At 42.5% G+C, this 22,925-nt stretch overlaps 1 protein-coding gene across 4 annotated transcripts in view; it reads left to right on the forward strand.

Moving 5' to 3' along the window:
• The window catches only part of INPP4B (inositol polyphosphate-4-phosphatase type II B), a 2,419,090-nt gene that overhangs the window by 1,533,815 nt on the left and 862,350 nt on the right, over positions 1–22,925 (forward strand). For all 4 annotated transcript variants that reach the window (XM_085641585.1, XM_085641586.1, XM_085641588.1 and 1 more), the window contains one exon: positions 11,546–11,693. In XM_085641585.1, coding sequence (XP_085497711.1) covers positions 11,546–11,693 — 148 coding nt within the window. The remainder of the gene's footprint in view (positions 1–11,545; positions 11,694–22,925) is intronic.

A 22,925-nucleotide genomic window follows, 5' to 3' on the forward strand; every position in this document is an offset into this window, starting at 1 on the left:
CAATTACTATTAAAGTGAGTAATTCCCAAGCTGAAGTTAAGCATTAGAAGTTGTTATAATGTAACCAAGGGCTTTCCTATGAGAGAGCACGGCTTGCCACCGTGAAAAACGTCTTTGGAGGTGTTTGACTGCTAGGACTTGCAAAATATACATGTTCTACTTTTTAAATACCATGCACTCTGCCCTAGGGCCATTTAGGGCCTACCTTATGGGTGAGTTGTAAGTATTAAAAAGGAAGGTTTATTCCAGGCACCAGGTTTATTTTGCCAGGTCGAATTTGGCAGTCTTAAAACTGCTTACCCAGGCTGCTGGGGCAGGCCTGGAACCATGTTTTGCATTGTTACTTTGGAGGTGGAAAAATATGTGCTACTGTCCACTGGTAACATTTAACTTACAGGCTCTGGGTACTGATTGTACCATATAGTAGGGACTTGTAGATAAGTTAAATATGTTAATCAGAAGTTTAGCCAATATTTCCATGTTTTAGGGGTCAGAGAACATGCACTGGAACCTGATTAGCTGATCACTAGATGAAATGTTAATCAGAAGTTTAGCCAATATTTCCATGGAAAGTGAGTTATAGGTGAAGCAAAGAATACAGTTAAAACTTTTTGTACTGCCTTCACAGGCAGGCAGCCTGTGGTGTCAGAGGAACGGTCTTTTAACCCTTTAAGTGCGGCCTTAAGTGTGGCCGTTGACCAATGGCCGATGGTCGCACGGTCGCAGGGTTAGAAAGCGCCCTCTGATGGTTTGCACCAGAGAGCTTCCTTTTTTCTCCCGAGCCTTGGGCTCCCCGAGCAGCCTGAGCTTTTTTGTGTTTGTAATGACGATCAGTGTGCCGCGTGTGCTGAAGTTATTACATTACAAAAGTGAAAGTAAAACAAGCTGAAGCGCTGGTTTCACTTTTACTGAATCAGTGCTTGGGGGGGAAATCTCGGTTCCCAAGCACTGATTCTTATGGGAGAGTTATTGTTGGAAAGTGGAGAATCTCACCTTTACAGTGGAACCTGTGGATATCCGCCTGGGGAGCACCACAGGAAAGCGATCCACAAGCAGGGATCCACTCACTAGACACCAGAGATGAGGGGAGCTGACCCTTAAGCAACAGCTTGTGCTCTCCCAGCCCATTTGCATATAACAGTCTTTCTGCTCCCCCCCCCTTTGGGGCGGCAGATGGGGCGATGGACCCAATCTGCCCCCTCCGGTCCGGTAGAAAGCCCTCTAGACTCAAGGGACTTTTTAATGTATATAAAAATATAGGGGTGGGGCTGCCCACAAGGGCATAGCCATGCCCCCATCCCAATACAAATGCAACAGTCTTCGTCCCCCCCCCCCCCCCCCGGGGGGCAGACGGGGCAATCACCCTGATCTGCCTCCTGGGGGTAGGGGGCAAAGAAAGCCCACTTGACATCAGGGATTATTTTATAAATATATATAAATATAGGGGTGGGGGCTGCACACCACTGCATGGCCATGCTCCTACCCAAATATACATGCAACAGATTCTCTGCCTCCCTTGGGATCAGATGGGACAGTTACCCCCAATCTGCCGCCCCCTGGGGGTCAGAAAACCCAGTAGACACCAGGGATTTTTATTATATGAGCAAAAATGTAGGGGTGGGGCTGCCCACCAGGACATGGCCTTGACCCCTACCCCAATATACATGGAACAGTATTTCTACCCCCTGGGGGCATATGGGGGTGATTACCCCAAATCCATCCCTAGGTGGCAGGGGGCAGAAAGTCCAATAGACCCCAGTGAAAAAAACATAGGAGTGTGTGCTGTCCACCATAGGCATGGTGATGCTCTGCAGCCCGAAAAAAGGCTCAACAGACTTTCTGCCCCCCAGGAGGTGGATGGGGCAAGTACTCTGATTTGCTTCCCCCTGGGGGCAGAAAGCCCTCTAGACACGAAGGGACTGATTTTATGCAGTATTGCTTTGGGGAGGAGGGGTCCCCTTGGGCATGGGCCTGTGTTCTCCCCACCCCAGGACCCAATAAACCATCTGTCCCCCTGGGTGGTGGATAGGATATTCACCAGGGGGTTGAGGCAGAAATCACAGTAATCACTAGTCATTTCAAAATGGCAAAAGGCAAAAAAAGGAGGTGGTGGCTAACGTTGCCATTTAGACCCCCCCCCCCCCCCCGTCCAGAAGGGGTAACAGTGTCTTTCTGCCCCCCTGGGGCAGATAGGAAGTTAGTCCCAATTGGAGAGGTTGCCCCAAATCTGCCACCAGGAATTTTGCATTCGTGGAAAGAGAAAGGGGTGCAGGCATTGCACTCTGGCCGTGACCACACCCCACCTCAAAGGGGACACACCAGTTTTTTGATCTCCCTGAGGAGCAGTTTGTCCCTAATTTGCCCCCAGGTGCCGAAAGCCCAGTAGATGAAAGGATATCAGGCCTCACCCTAACACCTCAAAAGTCTTTCTGCTCTCCTTGGGACTATAACACGTCCCACAAGCAAGAGAGAGGACATTTGATGATTTTGAGTGTTGTTTTTCTATGTTGGCCAGGCGAGTTGGGTTAAATTCCAATATCTTGCCACTTGCTATGGTGCATGACTGCACTTTTTGGGCTTGGGTAGGCTACCAACTGGAGAAAACAACTGGACCCAAACATTTTGGAAAACTAGACATCAAAGGGAGTCCAGGATGGTATGCGTTGTGTGGATCCTGTGACATTTTCTTACCAACAATGCTTTGCATACCTCAAACTCTGCCTGAAATCTCTGATTTTCCTTGTATTTCTGAGATTCAAACTTCTGGAATGCACAGTGATCCACAAAATTCCTCCTGCCCAGCATTTTCCCACTTGTTTCGATAAAAAAGTTACTAATGTCCACAACAGGAAGCCCCCAAAAAGTAATGTAGATACAAACCAAGGTCAATGGGAGCCCCCTTGCAAGTTCCGGTTTCATCTGTTCCTGCCGTGGGCACTAGACCCAGCCACACAGGTGGTGCCTTTTTTTCATCGAAACAAGTGAGGTAACTCTGGGTGGTAGCAATTTTATGGATTCCCTAAGTTTCCACCACAAATATGAGGAAAATTCATGATTTAAGACAAAGTATGAGGTTTGTAGGGCATCAAGGGTAAGAAAACCTCATGGGACTCATGCAAGGCACACCACCCTAGAATCCCCTAATTGTCTAGTTTTAAAAAGTGTCTCTGGTTTACAGGCTTGGATGGGTAACGCCACAGTACTGCCCTTCAATACAGCGGCTACCCATATTGCTTATCTTTCAATGTAGAGCTTTAGCGCCATTTGTGACATAGTCTCTTGGCCCACCCACACATGTGCAGCACCAATATTATATTTGGACATGTTGCAACTGCTCCCTCCAGATTCCAGAACTTTTCATCACAGAAATGTGAGAAAAGTTGTGCTTTTATTTGGTCAAAGTTTGAGGTTTGCAAGTGATTCTGGGTACAAAAACCTGGGGGAGCAAAACAAGTCACCCCACGCTGAATTCCCCCAGGTGACTACTTTTTAAAAATGTGCAAGTTTGCTAGGTTTTTTTAGGTACCAGCTGAGCAAGGGTCCAAAATCCACAGCTCTCCACTTTACAAACAAAAGGATCAGTTTTGAGTGGAAAAATGTGATGTATCCTATTGCGTTTTGGGATGTTTCCTGTTGCAGAAACTAGGCCTACCCACACAAGTGAGGTACCATTTTTATCAGGAGACATGGGAGAAAAGAAAAGAAGTGTGTGGCTCCCAGCAGATTCCAGAACGTTACATCACAGAAATGTGAGGAGAATGCGCTTTTTCTTTTTGTCAAAGTTTGAGGTTTGTAAGGGATTCTGGATATAAAAGCCTGGTGAGACTCACACAAGTCACCACACGCTGGATTCCTCCAGATGTCTGTTTTTTACATTTTGCAAGTTTGCCAGGTTTCCCTAGGTGCTGGCTGAGCTAGGGCCCATAATCCACAGCTACCCACTTTGCAAATAAAGGTTTAGTTTTGAGTGGAAAAATGTGATTTATCCATATTATATTTTGGGTTGTTTCCTATCATGCACACTAGGCCTATCCACACAAATGAGGTACCATTTGTATCGGAAGACATTTGGGAGAGTAGAATAGTAGAACATTTGCTATTGCCAATTGGATTTTGCTGCATTTGTGCCTTCCAAATGTAAGCCAGTGATTCAGAAAGAAGACATTTTGAAAATCGTATGCAAGTATGGGTACCCACAAATTCAGATATGTACAACTAACCACTGCTCATAAACTCCATATCTTTTGCCCATTTCAGAAATAAATAAGTTTCGTTGAAACCCATTTTTCACTCTATATATGTCACCACATAAATTGGACTATACTCAGTACACAAATAAGAATCATTGTACGGTGCAGCTCAGTTGTTGGCTTTGGGTACCTTGGGTCCTTGGAGAACCTACAAGCCCTATATATCCCTACAACCAGAAGGGTCTAGCACAGGGGTACTCATAGTACGGCCCGCGGGCCGTCAGCGGCCCGGCAAGCCTTCCTTGGCGGCCCGCTGGGGCTCTCAGTTGTGCATACTTAATTCCGAGAGGTAATCAAATTGATTTCCGAGGCCCGCGTTTCAAGAGCGCAGACGTTCAAGTGGTGGCGCTAACAGAATTATGTGACTGGGAGGGAAAGTGCGAGCACTTTGGAGCAGCTGTCGAAAATCACATGGTGCTTCGAGTTACTACCCGGGATAGCCTTCCTTCGTGCCATGAGGCCTCCTCGAAGGCAAGCAATCTTGCCTCTTGGCTGACCGTGGCATGCATGGAAACCCCTCGAAGCTGTCAGAAATGGACTCGCCCAAAGGCCTCTTCGCAATAAACCACCTTCCCTAAATGTATTCAGGTCATATCTACTATCGGTGTGCTGCTACTTGTTTTTTGTGGCATCAAAAGCAAAACGCGTGCAGATTCCATCAAAAATCTACCCCAGTTTCTTTATTTGCCCCTTAAAAATACACAGTGCAAATTTTGCAGATAAACCCTGATAAATGCACAAAGCAGGTTTTCTATAATTCTCCCAGGACTTGATGATCATCATTGACTCGACCTGACGGTATTGAAGTGCTTTACATGAGCACCAGCTGCATTACAGATTAACACTTGCATTTTGTTAGGCACGGGGAGAATAGGTGATTTGCCCAGAATCACAGGATGCCGAGCGTCCCTGCCGTGTAAAATTACAGTTTCACGACGTTTTTCACCCAGCATACAGTTAACAGACATGCCAACACTCCCGATTCAGGCGGGAGACTAGCAATGAAACCGATTCCTGCAAGCAAAAACCCGATTCCTCGGGGTTTCAGCAGACAGGGCTCGGTATTGTGTAACGTGCTAATTCTTCCAGCAATAGTCAGAATGGCGATGCAGGAGGTCTAGAAGAGGTGAAATACCAACAAAGCCTCATTAACAAGCAATGGTCTGTGAAGTACTGGGAGGAGGGGGGGGGCGGCTATGTGTGTGCCCAAAGCTGTTTCAGCCCGGGCTGACGAGGGAGGAGGGGGAGGGAGGAGGGGGGGGGTGTATGCACTGGCCACAACCTGCCAGGCCAGTTCAAACTCTTGCATCCCCCTCTTTCTCTGCCTGCGATTGCGCTCCATGCTTCTGAAAGGTGATTAAAAAAACACGTGAATTTGCTTTCAAATGTCCGATCCTGCAGCAGCACACTTCCAAAGTCCATACATGACAGAAACCCGATTGAAGGCCCCATTCTCCTGAATTTTTTTATTTTTTTTTATTTTATTTTTTTTAACTCTCCCACTTTGCTTTTCTGAAATGTTGGCATGTATGAGTTAATATCAAATTCTTATGACATTAAACACTGTACTTTTGTTGTATTTATTGAAAAACAGCTTTTTTCAAATGTACCAACCAAATGTTTAACAGGTTCTCACTGTGAGGAACATATTAAGTCAACGGCGCGTTAATATGTGGAAAATATACCTGAGATTTGTAATTGGTGGAACAACTTTTCGTTTTCACTTCACATTTGCGTGCTTTTGATGTCCCAGGCTGCTCACACCAGCAGAGGAGACTTCTGCAAACACACTTAGCACATGAAAGGGTGTTTGGTGCAGTCACACTGCCCAGTGCCAGGGGGAGGCAGGGCCGCTAGAAGCACCTTTTGTTTCCCTGGTAATCAGATTGTCAGTCTGTTGTTGTGACAACTGCTTTACATTCTCGGCTCTAATCTTTGCTGAGTGGCTCAGACAGGGGGCAGGTGAAGTCTCAATGACCAAAACTACTGACTGCAGGGCAATGTCAGCATGGCTGGGGAAAGTCAGTAGGATTTCTTATAGCGTTTCCTGTCCCACTTTTGCACAGATAGAGACAGAGAGGCAGGGACAGATAGAGGCAGAGACAGATAGAGGCAGGGACAGATAGAGACAGGGACAGATAGAGGCAGGGACAGACAGATAGAGACAGATAGAGACACAGATAGAGGCAGGGACAGACAGATAGAGGCAGGGACAGACAGATAGAGGCAGGGACAGACGGATAGAGGCAGGGACAGAGGCAGGGCCAGACAGACAGAGGCAGGGACAGACAGAGGCAGGGACAGACAGAGGCAGGGACAGACAGGGAGAGTGAGAGAGAGAACACGAGAGAGAGAGAGAACGAGAGAGAGAGAGCGAGAGAGAGAGAGAGAGAGAGAGAGAGAGATAGAGAGAGAGATGTGCATGCCGGGTCTGGTGGCTCAGTGGACGAAGGCATCCGCTGCAGGGGCCTGTGTTCAAGCTCATGGTCACAGTTTTTTTTTCTAGCCCCGCCCCCTCCCCCACTGGCCCTGCCCCCTCCCCCACTGACCCCGCCCCCACCGGTGCGGCCCTCTGCCACAAACCACACTCTAAATTTGGCCCCCGAGAGAAAGTTTGTGAGTACCCCTGGTCTAGCAGATGTCATGGTAGATTGCTTTTGTACATCAGACATCCTTACAAACATTGATGTATTTACATATATGACCCCTTTATGAATTCAGAATGCTATCAACTTTCCAGAAATCTAGAGCCTTCCTGGATCACCCATGGGTTTCACACTGGTTTTCACCAAAAACTGGAAGTAGGTTGAGAGCACAAAAAATAGTAATAATTGGCTACCTCTTTGAAAAATGTGAATAACTGTGGTAAAAAAATAATGTTTTATTCGCCTCTGTATGTTTATGAAAGATTGGAAGATGGCGACTTTAATACAGCAAACCATTCATGATGCCATTTTTAGAAAAAAACACACACTTTTTTCCCCAAAACTCAAATATTAGCTATATTTTGCATTTTGCCTACTTTCTCGGTCCTCTCCAGAGAAATGTACAAACCCTGGGTACCTTTACAATCCCCAGGATTTCTGAAAAAAGGACGTTAATTTAGCATGGATACCTCATATGGAGAAAAAAAAATGTGCAGCCCTGTGCATGAACTACCTCGAATAGCCAAAAAAGGGCTCAGCACCGGGGCGCCAGTTGTGGTGGAGTGTGGGGAGGGTAACAGCTGTGAAGGTATTAAAGAATAACCATATTCCTGTCAAAAAGGTCCCAAAAGTAGAAAGTGGCTTCCTGCTTATACACAAAAGGATCAGTGTTGATTCTTTTCAGTATCTTTACTGTAGTTCTGGCAAACATCTTTGCAGCTCTATCCCCGGCTACCAGATGTTACCCAAGGACATTCAGAGTCACATTAGAGTATTCAACAAACCTCTTGATCATTGGCAAATCTTTGTCATGTGACGTGGCTATGCCCAATGCTTAAAAAGGGTTACTAGGTTCAGGAGACACTGGCATATTTACTTTGGAGTAGCAATTCTCCTGAACAGTCTGCTAACGCATTTTCAAAAGTTTGCAAACTTGGAGTTACTCTTGAAGAAGCAGAGAATCCACACAGGAACAATAAGACCAAAAACAACTTCTACAGCCTAAGCATCAACCACACAATCGTGCCTTTGGTCCTCATGTACCAAAGGTTTGTCAGTATTCTAGGTTTGGTTAGATTCAGCGTAAACTCTTTCAATAGCATGCATCGAGAGAAGCACACCAAGGCATTATTAATCAAGCACTATAGTGCGAAATACACTGCTACCTGCCTCTTTGTTGGCTCGACTTTCTTCTGTTTGCAAGTGAAATTCAAGACTTTATGGCTCATCTAAATGACTCTCCAAGGACATGCTCTCTTGTACCAATACGGTCGGTTAAAACCACACTGGCTGACCAAAGGTCAAGAAACAGTTTCTGGGTTGAGGGCTGTGCATAGAAGACTATTCTCTCTGCAGTTCTTCTCCCTGACCACTTCACTGTGAGATTTTCTGCAGCTTAAGAAAGGGTTTACAACATGTCTGCTCCAACAACCCTCTGACCACATCAGAGCAGACTGACCCTTGCATGCATGAGCTTCATTAGTATGCAGTCTGTGAAGACGTGAGGAGCCAACTTACAATCCTTTTCTACTCCTCCATGTGTTCACATTGCAAAGTACTTTAAAGGAGACTGGATGCAACATAGAAAAAAATAACATCCGGTTCCTACTATCTGGTTCCCCACTATATTCTCATCCGTACCTGGAAATTGTGCGATTTTAAGCTGGTAGTAGGCACATTTTCATTAAAAAAAAAAATACAGTAGAAATGCCATAAAATGGACTGTCCAAATTGCAATACTTTAAAACAGCATCAAAGAGATCTAGCGATTCTGCATTCCTTCAAGTAACCACTAAAGGCATATTTCTCCAAGACCACATCCAAGAGCACCCCTCTGGACCAAAGCCCCTTTCAGATGGGAAGGATGCCTGTGCAGTTGTGTTCTGATTCCAGTAAACCCCATTGCACCTTGAGCAATATAAACTTTCAAGTGCTGCACTGTGCTAGGAGTAAAATATGTCAGCGCTATAAAATCTTACACAAACTGTTAAAATAATTCTTATTGATCTTAAACATTGTAAGTTATGCATATGTGGGAAATGCTTTTACAGAGTTCAGAGAAAAAGGCACTTTAAGCCTGATGTGCAACAGGTGGGTCATAAGTCTTGAGTGCATAATGCACACCACCTTTTTATGGCATGGGCCGAAAGAGCATCATTACGAGTCTGTTTCCGGGTTACTGGTCTGACTTTTTTTTGAAGGTGCCGCCACTACAGGAGTTAAGAGGCTTTGTGGCCTCAAGGAGGGAAGGCTGGAAAGAGGCATACATGGTGAAGTGCAGAGAAGAGCCACCGTTGGCTCGACTAAGCATGGATCCAAAAGAGAACCTAGGTCCGCGCTTCCATTTATACAACTACCAGGTCCAGCGCTTCATGACATCCTGCTCTCGGTCAGCGCCATCTCTCCACTAACTACGTTAATGGCCCACTCCAAAATGCGATCAATAGAGGTGGGTTTGGTAAGGGGAGTAGCAGAGAAACCCCTTGCATTCGATTTCCTCATACAGCTTGAGCAAGTGCACGCTTGTGGTGAAATGAACAAACGAGGGAACCCCCCGATGTTACAAAATCATCCAATATCCCAAAGGCAGGCTCCACAGGGAGAGATGGCGTGCAATTTCAAGTTCACCAAGTTAAGCCTTCAGAACAGTACCTGCTGTCGGGACGAGCCAAGGGGCCTGTCCCAGCCCAGCCTCTTCCAGTCGATGACGGGTGAAGACAGGCCCGCCCTTGGCCCAGGCTTCGTCCAGGCAGGGCCCACGAGGTGCTCCTTTTCAAGGGTAGTTGGTCAAAGTCAGGTGTGCAGGTGCAGGGGACTGTGGGACTCGCAGTCCCCAGCGACGGCGGTGTGAACCGCGGCGGCTCTCCCCTGCTTCTGGCACTGTCTCCGAATGACTCCCAGTCAGCACAGGTCACCACCACATCAAGTGCTACCTGGTCCTTGCCCCCGAAGTGTGCCGGCACAACAAACCAAAAGGTCTCAATTGCAGTCGCGTACTGTTGATACACAACACTGCAAATCACAGTTGGGAGGGAACGCCCTTTCACACGGCCCTAATTATTGCCATTCTTAATGATTTGCACAACCCCCTTTGCGAGTCTGAGACGTTATTTGAACTTGGAAAAGGGGATTAAAACATAGTAAAACACCATTTTGCAGTCGTTAACCATTTGGTTTGTATATCAGGCCCTTGATTTCTCTGTCTGTGACTAGTGAGGAATATTTTGTTAGGAAGCTGAAGCATAAAGCGTGGGGGCAGTATTCAGGGGTGTTTGGTGAGTTACACAACCCCTAGAAAATGTATTCTGTTGTAAATAGTTGGGTACAATTGCTTTCAGTCGGGTATGGTGAAATGTCTGTTGGATGTCATCAGAGATTTTTACATGCCTACACTGACAAAAACACACAAACTCTCACTCTCTCGTCTCTGTTTCGAATGCTTTAAAAAATGATGATTCATTTGAAAAATGTTGTGCTTTATGTGCCCCTTACAATATGCCATCCTCTTTGTTTCTACTGCCTTTTAAGACCCCCCCCCCCAATCTTATTGACGAAGCTATGCCCCTGGCAATCTTACATAACCATATTATTTTTCATTGTCTGAAAATAAATGTCCTACTTTAACATTATCTTTCTTCATATAGATGATCGCTAGGGAAAGCAAATGAATATTGTACTCTGTACCTGAATACAGCACATGAAAGATTGACCAAATTGGATTCTTGATGTTTTGCCATATATATTATTTATTAAAGGCCAGGCCTGGGCAGAATTGAAGTGCAAACATTGGAATTAATCAAGTATTCACATTCTGTGCAGCGGTTCAGTGAATAAAAGTATGCTCCGCTATGTTTTCACAATCTTTTCATGGCAGACTGAAAAGTTGCCAATGGCAAGCATTTCAGAGTCCATTTTTATAATGTTTGAATGAAACCTTTAGAAATGTTGATGCTCTCCACAGATTCAAAAATATTGCTGAAATTTTAGAGAGAAGTCAAACCTTTGTGACAGAGGGAATTCGCAACCTTGGATTTTGCCATGGAGGCGTTCTGGTGACATTTACAAACCAGAAGGCCGTTACCTGCTTTTTTTTTATATCACATAATTTATTCATTGATTTTGCTACACTTTAGAAAGTTTAGTGTTCATTGTTTGCATGAGACTGTAGATTTGTCAGTGTATGTTTTTGTAGGAGATAATGTGCAGTTATTAATCTTATTAATATTACAATATATGTTTAAGAAGACATATACAAAAAAAGAAATTACGTGCAATGTGAGAAAGTGTAACCTTTTGCTGACAATGTAAATTTGTTCACACTGATGCGGATCCAGCAGTTGATGCTTGGATTAAGGATGGGCCTGCAAGAGTGAGTCTTTCAGGTGCATTGATTCATGTTCTAGGAGCAACACTCTCATTGGAAAGCTTGCTTTTACCTGCATTGTAAGAAAGATAAAATGTTGTTTTAAATATATTTGTTTAGGGAAGCTGAATATCCTGCTAGTGAATTCAGCACAGTGAATTACACAAAATATATGCCTCTTTTCTGTGAAATGCCAGCTTTGAAACCTTTAACCTTTGTCTGTCAAAATATTATATTCCTGTACTTCAGAGTTTGCCTTTTAAATCTGTCATTTGTTTTTCCAATAGTGTTAAAAAACCCTACCTGCAAGTTGTATAGATTCCCCACTTCTGACAACAAATGGATGTGTGTCCGGGAGCAGATGACTGAGAGCATCATGTCTTTCCATATCCCCAAGGAGCTGCTGACCCTCTACATAAAAGAAGACATGAGGCGGTAAGTACCTTTAGGTCCATCGGGAACGACTTACGACCGCTATTTACTGAGACCTTGTGGCATTTCAGGGAATTTATTTCACAGTCTTCTAAATATATACCAACATTCAGATGGGTGTCCAAGAATGAATAAATGCAACATATCAGTGATTGTCTGGGATAATAATGAGATGCAGCCTCACTCTGGACCTGAAAATTAATTTTCAAGAGAAGTGATATTTCCTGTGCTTCCTTTCACCGAGAAATGTACTTGAAGGCTGTAGACACTGCTTGTTCATTGTTCAGCTCTTGCCTTTGTGAAAGAATTGGAAAGAAGGTAGCAGTTCCAAATATATGTGAGTCAAAATTGCACCCTTATTCCTGAACTTCCATTGTAGATCGTGGTCTAATGGAAGTCTTACCTGTACTGAGGCGCTGACACCTTTACTATTGCAAATAAACTACGGCTTCTGTTCAGCCCTGCGCCCAACAGAAACCCTGTTCTACTGAAAGAGGTCTCTTTCTCTCCTAGATATGTGTTGCAAATGCCAAGTCTGTGAGTATATTATGGATAGTACTCGGCGTTTACCAGTGACTTTTTTGGACTGATTGCACTTGGGGCTGGGCTGGCGTGATTGAGCACTGAGGGAACATAGCAGTATTTTGAGAATGAAAACTAGGTAGAAAATTGCAAAAATGGCTGGAAAATATTTTAAGCATTATGTGGCTTGATCAAAATGTGGAAAGACAGCATTAAAACAATACAATGGCAAGAGTTTAAACATAAACATTTGCCAGGCAGACTGGTGTACTGTGGATGTGTACAGTGGCTAAATAGTACCTCTAGAACCATGGACTCCCAAGTATGTACTGTAGGTGTACTGGACAGCGACCACTGTGTTATTTTAAACTACACAAAACAAACTTAAAGCTTTAAACCTGAAAATTGTTAGGGTCCCCTGACTCTCTCAATGTATGTCTCATGATAGATATGGCACCGCCCATGGCAGTGGTAACAGAGGTCCCTTTTTCTCAGGAAGAACAACCATTTGGAGATCCAATATTAAGTGTAGTAAGTGGTCCTACTACAGAAAAAGTCACCAAGACAGTATTCAATTAAAATTATCATCAAAACCTGATAAGGTGACTCCTTCTTGCCTAATTATTGTAAAGAAAGATTTTGGCCCATCTGCAAATTGGTGCATTTAATCTATGCACCTTTCGCATTCCCAAGGTCGTTAATGGTGTTAAAGTAAATGCATCATGTCTCCACCCTCATTATCATGACCTTTCGAGCAATTATTGTTAACTGTCTGAGTGTTCATCTCTGTGGCCAAACTTATGGTTTTTGGTTTATTGTTTATCTACTACGGTATTCTACAAGGGACAATGTTTTCGCAAAATGATTTTCAATATTCTTTAATGAGTCCCACAAACTTGGCCACTCTCCGATTTCCTCTTGTGATTTCATAGTGAGGATTATATCTCTGTTTCATCCTTGCCTAGGTGATCCTTGATGCTACACCTGCTTCAGACAGAGTTTTTTATTCTTTCCTTTCTGCATTGGTTGTGTGGTTTGATTAAATCTACCACTTTCACACCATTATCACTATCTTTTTTCTTTCACTGAATTTTCTACTATGGCTATTTTTGTTTCTGACAGGACAGGTCAAAGATAATGAATCATTAGGAAATTCCCAATGGTGCTTGAAAAGCGGTGGCCTCATACTAATTGGTCAGGCCTAACTTCTTCCTTTCCACAGGGTCGACATTAGGGCGGTACGGTTGCACTGGGTTCTAACCTGGTGAGAGGGTCGCTGAACTCAGGGGGGCGCTGTGTTTAGCAATAACTTACAATTTTAAAACAGCTGCGGCAGGGTTCCTTGTACTTCCAGTTTGAAGGCAGGAATAGAAATGTCAAGATAGCTCCTGTAATCAAAGTTCCTGTTAGAGAGAGAAATCTGAGTTTTGTTTAGTGGCAGTTTTGGCTCACCATAAAGCAGCACAAAGGGTTAATATGCCTTCTGTAAAGAGTGGATTACTGTTTTTGCCACAGAGATCCTTTTGTTACCGCTGTTCATAAGATACAACCCTAATGCGGTGCAGAGACTGTTACGAACTGTCATCAAAGAGCTGGATGCAAACTGCATAAAATAGGTTAGCAAGTTTTGTTTTTTCCCCCAGTATTTCATTATCTATTTCTAATGTTGCTGAAAAAGTTTTGTTTGGATAGATATACATTCTTATTAGTAAAGCAGACTTTATTAGTGCTTTAAATCAAATGAAACCTATATGAGAGAGAGAGACTATGGAAAGATATGGGGCACATTTGTCCAATCGTAGTGAGGAAGGAGGAGGTCGGGTGCCAAAAACTAATTTCGCACTGGGTGCCAACAGTGCTAAAGCTGGCCCTGCCTCTCCATCACCTCTTCTATTTCTTAGTTACAAGTTTTCTCAAGGAGGTGTTCAAAAAACAAGTCTTTTCAAAAACAGTGAGTCTATTACTCTACGAAACGACGGCTGTACGTAGGAGCACTCATCTGTGTAGAGCCCCTTCAATTACTCAGTACTTGTTTTTCCATTAATGTTACCAAGAACATGCCATTGAAGTTATGAACTTCTTATCATTAGCAATGCCAGTCTAATAGTAAATCATACATTTGCTTTACATTTTTATACAGCACTTTTCTATTCAAGTGAAGGTTATTAGTGTACTTTACACAACTATAACCCTAAAGAAATAGGCTATCTTTAAAATGGAATTGTCTAAATAGTTTCAATGTAAAGTGAAGATATGTGGAGAAAACAAAAGAATACGAAATTGGTTTAGAAACCAGGAGAGACACTGTTGACCTAGCTGATGCCCTGGACTAAACATTATCTCCTATGCAGAAGACACCCAGCTCATCTTCTCTCTGTTCCAAGACCCATCCATCCATCCAGCCTGAGAACCTGTTCTGAAATAGGAATAGCAAAAAGAAACTAGCTATCAACACTTTGAGAAAAGTCAAGTCGCATCTTAAACATTTATTAAGCAAAAATTGTTGAAGATTTAAAGCAATAATAATCAAGCACCAATCAATCAACAAACATTTAATTTCTTTAAAATGCCAGAGATTTGCAAGAATATTCACCAGGCCTAAAAATGAAGAAACGTGTACAGAAGCAAGTTGTGTAAGAATACATCCTCTAGATAATAGATATAACAAAAAGCGGCTGTAGTACGACTGCAAGAGTACTCCTGCAGGAGTGTGCGCAAAACAGGATGCACTCATTTTCTTCCTAAGTCACAATTTGTCATCATCAAGTATCTGGGAAGACAAAATTGCGGTATGGAGTTTTGTAAAGGTGTTAACTACTTGGATGAATTTTGCAGAAAATTGTTTATGCAGTGCTAATCCGTATGTTGCCTTTAGAAAAGAAAATGAAGAACCTGGGTAAAATCCCATTGTGCTAGACATCCAAGGACTTAGACATTTTAATAAAATAGGTATTAGAGTCTTCAAAAGAGAGGAGACTGTCACATAATATGCCCCACTATGTGGGGATGTTTGGATTGGATAACTGATCTTTACGGATGAATTATTGTGTACACTTTCCATTTCACTATGTTTATTTTGAAACAGAGTGAAATGCAATGCCAAAGGGTGGAAAGGAGTAAAAACGTGTCTCAATTTTTAGGTCGAGCAGCATGCAATAATTGAGTACGCTGTGTAAGCCTCACCCACTCTCCGCCCATATTTTTCATTGGCTGGTGTAATTGCCCTTGGTAAATGCTGACTTCTGATTCATTGTGAGGCTTGTTAGTCCTTCCTTGTTACCGCCCTGTCTCCTTTTGTTACCGCCCATGAGGACTCGATCTTTTACTGTGTCCTAACTTGAGAACTCTCATTACCAGCTCCGAGAACTATTTACTTCATTAAGGGACACAGCACGCACAGGGTGCCAGCTTCCGTAATGGCAGCCGCTTCCTAACCTAATTTGCATTTCGTTTTCTTTTCTTTTTTTAATTTCAAACTTTCATACAGAGCGCGGCGCCCGCTTCAGGGACAACGTGCTTAGTTTAATATTATTATCTTTTATTTAATACCGAGCGCGGCGCTCGCTTCAGGGAGACCGCGCTTGGTTTATTTTTTATTTAATAATATTGTGGACATACTTTAGCAGCGCTGGTTTTACTTTCATTCTTGTGTCTCTTCCCCCACTCCTCCACCTCATTGTCTCTGCTGTTCCTCCCTCCCCCTCCCTTACAATCATTCACGATCTCCAACTAGGTCAGGGCTTTAAACAAACCGCAGAAGTATGGTTTGGCAAGCAGAAGCCTGGCAGAGCTGCTGCAAAAAGCGTGTAAACAGCTGAAGGTGTGTACCTTTTACATTTCTCCACTATGGACAATGCAGTTACACTATTTCTTCTGTTGTGTATGTATAATTGCATTCAGGGTCTTCTGACATTTAGAATGTTTACATTTGTTTTCACTGCTCGTGCCGGACGCACCCTCATGTGTAGTTCTTTGCTTCAACTGACTATCTACTTTCAACTTAGCCTTCTTCCATATTTTCAACTAGTTCATAGTATCGTTTCTATGATATTCTAGTCAAGTATTCGGGAGTTCACCGTAAGGAGGTACAGAGTGTCAGGATGATACACACACCTAATAGGGAGCACAGATTGTATACAGTGTTGCTATTTCCACCAAGCATGTCACGCCGCTTTACACACCTAATACCATAACAACTGTTCTGGCAAGCATATTCTCTTGTGTTTACACTTCTAATTTGTGGTGTTCCACACAGCTCTTAAATCGTCTTGCTCTGCAACTAACTATACAATATTACTGCACCTTTGTTTTTGGCAAACACGCATGGTAGATGAAGTAATGTTTAAAACTTTAATCCAGAAGAAAAACCCACAAAGAATGCGCAGAGATATACAACCGAGACGACTTCAATATCAAGGGGTGCAAACCCAGGCAACAGTGGATCCTCATAAATATAGTAATACATAGTAAAACATCTAAAAGAGAACGTGCATTAGAAATAATAACTAACATATAATACAATATCTCCCTATCCTCAAACGAACACTGACAAAAATAATAAATCAAAACCAGGCATATATATGGTAAAACAGAGATAAAAATAATAAAGAAATTATCACATTACATAATCTGTAATCCTCGGAATGGTTGAACATTCTTTCTGCTGTTTTATATCTGCACATTAGCATGGCTAATACACCTACTCACACAACATCGTCCAGCAGTATACTCCGAGACTTGTTCGCAACTAACATTACTACGAACATCAGTGGGAAGGGAATTGGTTTCAAAGTCTCCCTTTGTCATTCTAGAACAGTCCACACAAAAAATCCCACAATGTCCGACTGTTTTTTTCATTTCCATCATGCTTCCCTTTATCAATTATTTCTATTCAATACAGCTTTATTTTAACTGCAGAACCTCTATTCCACCATCCTTCAACAAACTTGAATTTCCTTTTTGAACTTTACAGGTTTCTTATTTCAAACCAATCTCCTTCTATAAACATGTTGCATTTTACAAGCCACACAAACCAAATAGTATTTTTTTCAAACTTTGTTTTCTACTCACACAGTACCTCACTATCATATTCACATAATCTCAAAGGGCTTTTCACTGCACCCTTGTTCAGACCGTCGTTTCGTAGCATCTCTACCTTTAAGAATGAAAAAAAAGGTGTGAATCCAGTCATTCAAAATTTTTGGGGAAACGAAATGAGTGCCATATTTAAAAACAAGAAATTCTGGATTCAAGTTAAAAAAAAATCACCACACTTTCGATGTTAAATAAACTAACAAAGTGATAGTTGATCAACTTAGAATAGTAATCAGTTAAATCTGTAGGATTCACATATTTTGTGGTATCAAGTTATATGGACCTGCAAAACCAACAGCTAATTTTAGCCATGCACGCTCAGGGAATGGATTTAGATCGAACTTTTCTTTTTGTTCACATATTCCTCAATACGCACATCACCTATAATACTTCCTCAACACATTTTAGTGGTTGAGATGCCAGGTTGTCAACTATGTGCTATATCCATCAATGTACCTTTCAAACATTCTGGAGAGAAAACCAAACCTTGTGTGGTAATCATGCAGCTCTCAATAAATTATTTTGCATTTACAAAATGCTGGTTGCTTTCGGACATGGAACATTGTTCACCATTATAGATCTGAGATCCAGGTAACCTAAGGTTAGCCTGTCTGTGGAATTTCAAGATCTAACCTTATCGAGTTTCTCTTACTGCAGGCACGATGTGCTTTGGTGCCTTCTTTACAACCCCTCCCTACCGATGTCCGTGCCTTCTTTAACCCCCTCCGTGCCTTCTTTACCCCCCTCCCTCCCTCCCTCTGTCTATGCCTTCATTACCCCCCGCACACCCTCCCATTGTCGTGCTTTCTTTAACACCCCCGCCCTCCCTCCCATTGTCCATGCCTTTTTTACCCTCACTCCGTTGTCCGTGCCTTCCACCCCCGCCCGCTCTCCCTCCCGTTGTCCATGATGTCTACCATTTTCAATGCAATAGGTCTCGCATTTACGCAAATTTGAGCTATTGGTATTGTAAATGAAAATGCCTTCTATTTATGTTTTGGTTTTTAAAACATAAATAAGACACACTGTCATTTACAATGCCAATAGCTTAAACTCGTGTAAATGCGAGACCTATTGCATTGCAAATGCTTGTTTTTAATATGTGTTCATTAATCAGGTCCTTTTACAGAGGAGTGTGTTATACCCTACTTAGTTGTATTTGCATGTATTACAGCCCTGCTGCCTCTAGCTGCTCAGCCAGTGTGTGAGTTGGTCATGGAATGTTGGTGTGCCTGTGATGCGTGGAATGCCTGGGTGTCTGAGAGGATGAGTGTTGGCAGTTGTAGATGGACTGAGCAGCTAGGCGGCTGCTCCTGGTGGGGCTGGTACCACACTAGGCACAACAGTATGTGTACCCTTTAAGGTATTTCAGAGCATTAACTAATGGTGTTGAGTTGAGACATTATTATGAATTTTAGGCTTCATAGTCACATTCCTCTCTAAGAATCCTGACGTCATGGAGTTCATAAGTCTAACTACCCAGCCAATCATTATGGGATTATGAGGCAAAGAAGTCACTTTTTGGGAAATAGGGCAGGGTGCTATGGAAAAAAAAAACCTATTTAAAACTCACTCTCCTGTGGTAGCTACTGAAAAAACAACCAAGAATGCTTAGGTCTGCTCATATCTGGGAGGATTGTTAGAACTGCAGAAGGAAGAGGGGAGTTTAGAGTAAGACAATTACTACACTCAATCTTATCAATTCCTATGTATCGATCTTTTCCTTCAAAGTTCTAACTAAATGAGGAAGAACAAGTAGTTTGGAAACCTTAATTGTGATTCTTCAGAAAGATAGATTCAGGAATATTGCATGAATTGCACCCCTATAGATATAATAAATACTCAAATCAAGAATCAAAATCAAGGCGCAATATTGTATTAACAAGGCAAGAATGTCTTACCAGCATCAGATCAGACATCACTTTCAAACTTACAAAGTAAGATAAACTTAAAATCAGGTTATGGGTCTGTCTTGAAAATGTAAAAAAGTTCAACATCCCACCCGCTTGCAATTCTTGTCTGATAGAAATAAAAAGTTCCAGAGTCTGAAAGTAGGCTGATAAAACAGTATACTAAGACACCACCTGATTTTAGCCATGAACAATTCACTACACCTCCTGCTTTTGACAAACAGCAGGCTCTCTGTTCTCCTAAATTCTACAAGCAGGAAACAAAATGTTCTCACAGCCTTACAAACATCCAGGGTATATAACTACTCATCTTCCTGAATGGCAGAATTCAGTAAGATCACATGAAATACAAACCCTTCCTTCGTTTGGAAGATTAAAGGCAGACTCAATACCCAATCAGAGACAGTCAGGAAAAAGCTAATTCGATGTCATAAGTTTGTCACCTAAATTCACCCCTCCCCAAACCTGGCCAAAGTGATAGCTACAAAAAGCAAGTTGTGACTCGCAGCAAATAAATTATCTCCCAAGGTTGGAAGCACAGAGGAATAAGATTCTATGAACCAAAGGAAGATCTTTCAGAGGCAATAAATGAATCCTGGAGGAATGGGAAAGATCAAATGAAATATTTGGGATCCCAATATCGCAAGATGAGACAAACTACTCAAAGTGTCTGTTAAATCCACACTAGCTGCCACTGTGCTTTCAAAATAAGGACTCCAAATCATTAAGCCACTCTGCAAAAATGTATTGATTTGTAGTGGTATATGTTCCAGAAGGGAGGGTATCAAGATAAATAGCATTTCTATAAAGAAACCTAGTGTCTTATCTCTGATGCCCTGGAAGAAGCACAACAGGAGCCTTTGGACAGTAATCATCAACACCCAATCACCACACTCATGGAGACCCACTTAGCAACCAGCCTGAACAACTTGAGGTTTTAGAGGTATTGGAACTATACTTCTTGTTTCCATAGCCAGCAGCACCCTTCTTCCTGATCTAAATGAGACCTTTGGAATTAGAAGAAGATGAAGGAAGGCAAAAAAGAACTGTCCTGGACCTTGTCATAGCTGACTCAGAGAATTTAGGGGTCTAGAGAAAAAAATACATTGACTTGAGGCACAAAAACCATCCTCACAATCTCTTGTCCAATGCATTAAAAATCCCATCAATTGAAGTTATGAGCTTCCTAAAATTAGCAATGCCAGTCTAATAGTAAATCATACATTTATTTTCTATTTTTATACAACACTTTTCTATTCAAGTGAAGGTTATTAGTGTACTTCCCAAAATAATAAGCCTAAAGAAATAGGTCATCTTGAAAATGAAAAAGTGAAGATATGTGGAGAAAACAAAAGGATACAAAATTTGTTGAGAAACAAGGAGAGACACTGTTGACCTAGCTGATGCCATGGACTGAACATCAGCTCCTATGCAGACGACAACCAGCTCATCTTCTGTCTCTACCAAGACCCATCCACCATAAGGACCAACTTCCACCTGTGTATGACCAGTGTTTCTGACTAGATGCAAACCAACTGCCTAAAGCTCAACACGGGCAAAACATAAGTGCTGTTCTTCGGAACACAACATCTCCCCATGAAACGACTCTTGGTGGCCTGCTGAACTGGTACCATCTCCCACCCCCAAGGACCACGCCCGAAACCTCAGCATCATCCTGGACAGCAAACTCACCATGACGAAGAAGCATATCAATGCTTTCTCCTCTGCCTGCTTCCTCATCCTGCGTATGCTCTGAAAGATTTTCAAATAGCTCCTAATCTCTACCAGATGCACTGTCACTCAGGCCCTTGTCACCAGCTGCTTGGACTATGGCAACTCACTCTACACGGTAATCAACACACACCTCCTGAAAATACTGCAGACCATTTAGAATTCAGCTGCCAGACTCCTCCTCGACCTCCTCAGATGGACCCACATCACCCCTCAACTGAAGAAACTCCACTGGCTTTCCATCCACAAGAGAGGCCAATTCAAGATTCTGACCCACACTTACAAAGCCCTGCATAACCAAGGATCGGCATACATCAACCACCATTTGAGCTTCCACTTACCCTCCAGACTCCTGCGCTCCGCCTCCCTCGCTTACATCCACACATCCGCCAGAGCAACTGTGGAGGAATCTCCTTCTCCTACTTCACCACGTAGTCCTGGAATAGCCTTCCCCTCCATCTCCGGACCGCACCCTACCTCTGGAAATTCAGAAGGGGACTCAAGACCTAGCTATTCAACTGATGCCACCCGAGTAGCATGGCTCTCAGCACCAGGATAACCATGCAGGTTTGATTGATTGATGCTTGCTTTGGTAAGACTATTTATTATTATTGAGTGTTTTTTATAGCGAGTAGCTACCCAAAGGGTTTCCCAGCACTGGAGACAGAACAGACCAAAAGGTGAAAGGACCTAGAAAAACCATGTTTTTTTAGCTCCTTGCAGAAAGTAGATCATAATAAAGTGTCTTGTGAAGAGCAGATAGATGTTTTTAATAAAACAGAGAGCCAGCAAAGGAGTAGACTGAATGCTTTTTGTCATGCCTCCTACTGTTCAAATGTACTTAGAAACCAGTAGAAATGTTTTTCTTAACAAGCAACTCCAAGTTTTTGTTTCATTATATCTTTTAATTTTCCTCGAGTAGACCTAAAAAAGTATTTGGTGTTTACCAATCTGTTCCAGCAGCTATTAAAAAAATGTAAACAGTTTATCAGTCAGTAACATGGGTTTGAAATAGTTACAAACATCTAGCTCGGATTTTCAATTTTTTAGAACTCTTAATCTAGATGTTCACAAATTTTAAATGCGTGTTTAATTAAAAACTCATACTTCTAAACACAATTACTCATTTCTAACTAATGTTTTAGAACAATTTGGTAACAATGTTTCTTCTCTGAAACTCCAAAGCAATTTTAAGAGGAGTCAAATATAAAAGGTTGTTTTTCTCATTTCATGCGCTCGCTCTCCTCTGACACCAAGGAGGGACTCCTCAGACCACGGACAAAAATACTGAACCACCCAAATCACTCAGATGAAAACAAGAATCTGAAAGAGCCTGTCTAAATGAATAGATAGGCCTTTTTGAAGGGAGAAGTGCTCAGCGCCAGTATGTAACTTGAAATTTACTGAGCTTATGCACTTTATCATGCTCTTCCCCCACCCACCAAAAACAAACACTAGTGTATCACTCAACTAGGACTTCTTTTAAAAGCGAGGTACACAAGCTATTGTTTTGACATCTGTGGAAGATCAGACATTTGCCTGACCAAAATATACCACTGAAAGCTGTGCATTTGGTTGTGGAGATTGTACATCTTGATACAAGCTCAGCTTCCATCTGAGCAAGTGCTCAAGAGCTGCGTCCAGGTGAGCCATGAATACCTTACAGTGCTTAGTCACTGTTGGGGGAAGAGCACATAGCCTGATCACTCACCTCAATTCAATTATCTTTATTCGATCTTCCGAAGATAGACCATAAAAGGTACACACAGTTACAAACAGATCCCTCACCTAAAGACAGGCTCTAGCCTCACATTTAATACTAAAGGTTCTCAAAATGACTTAGCAGTGCTAAGAACATAATAGCGGAGCTTTTGTAAACCATACCTTCCAATTCCCAAAATCATGCCTCAAGTGAATGTCAGACAACTAGTCATACTGGTTCATCTATGTAGTGCATAAAACTATTCCTCACATGTCA

This window comes from Triturus cristatus, chromosome 2_2, assembly GCF_964204655.1.
Source record: "Triturus cristatus chromosome 2_2, aTriCri1.1, whole genome shotgun sequence".
NCBI classification, from domain to species: domain Eukaryota; kingdom Metazoa; phylum Chordata; class Amphibia; order Caudata; family Salamandridae; genus Triturus; species Triturus cristatus.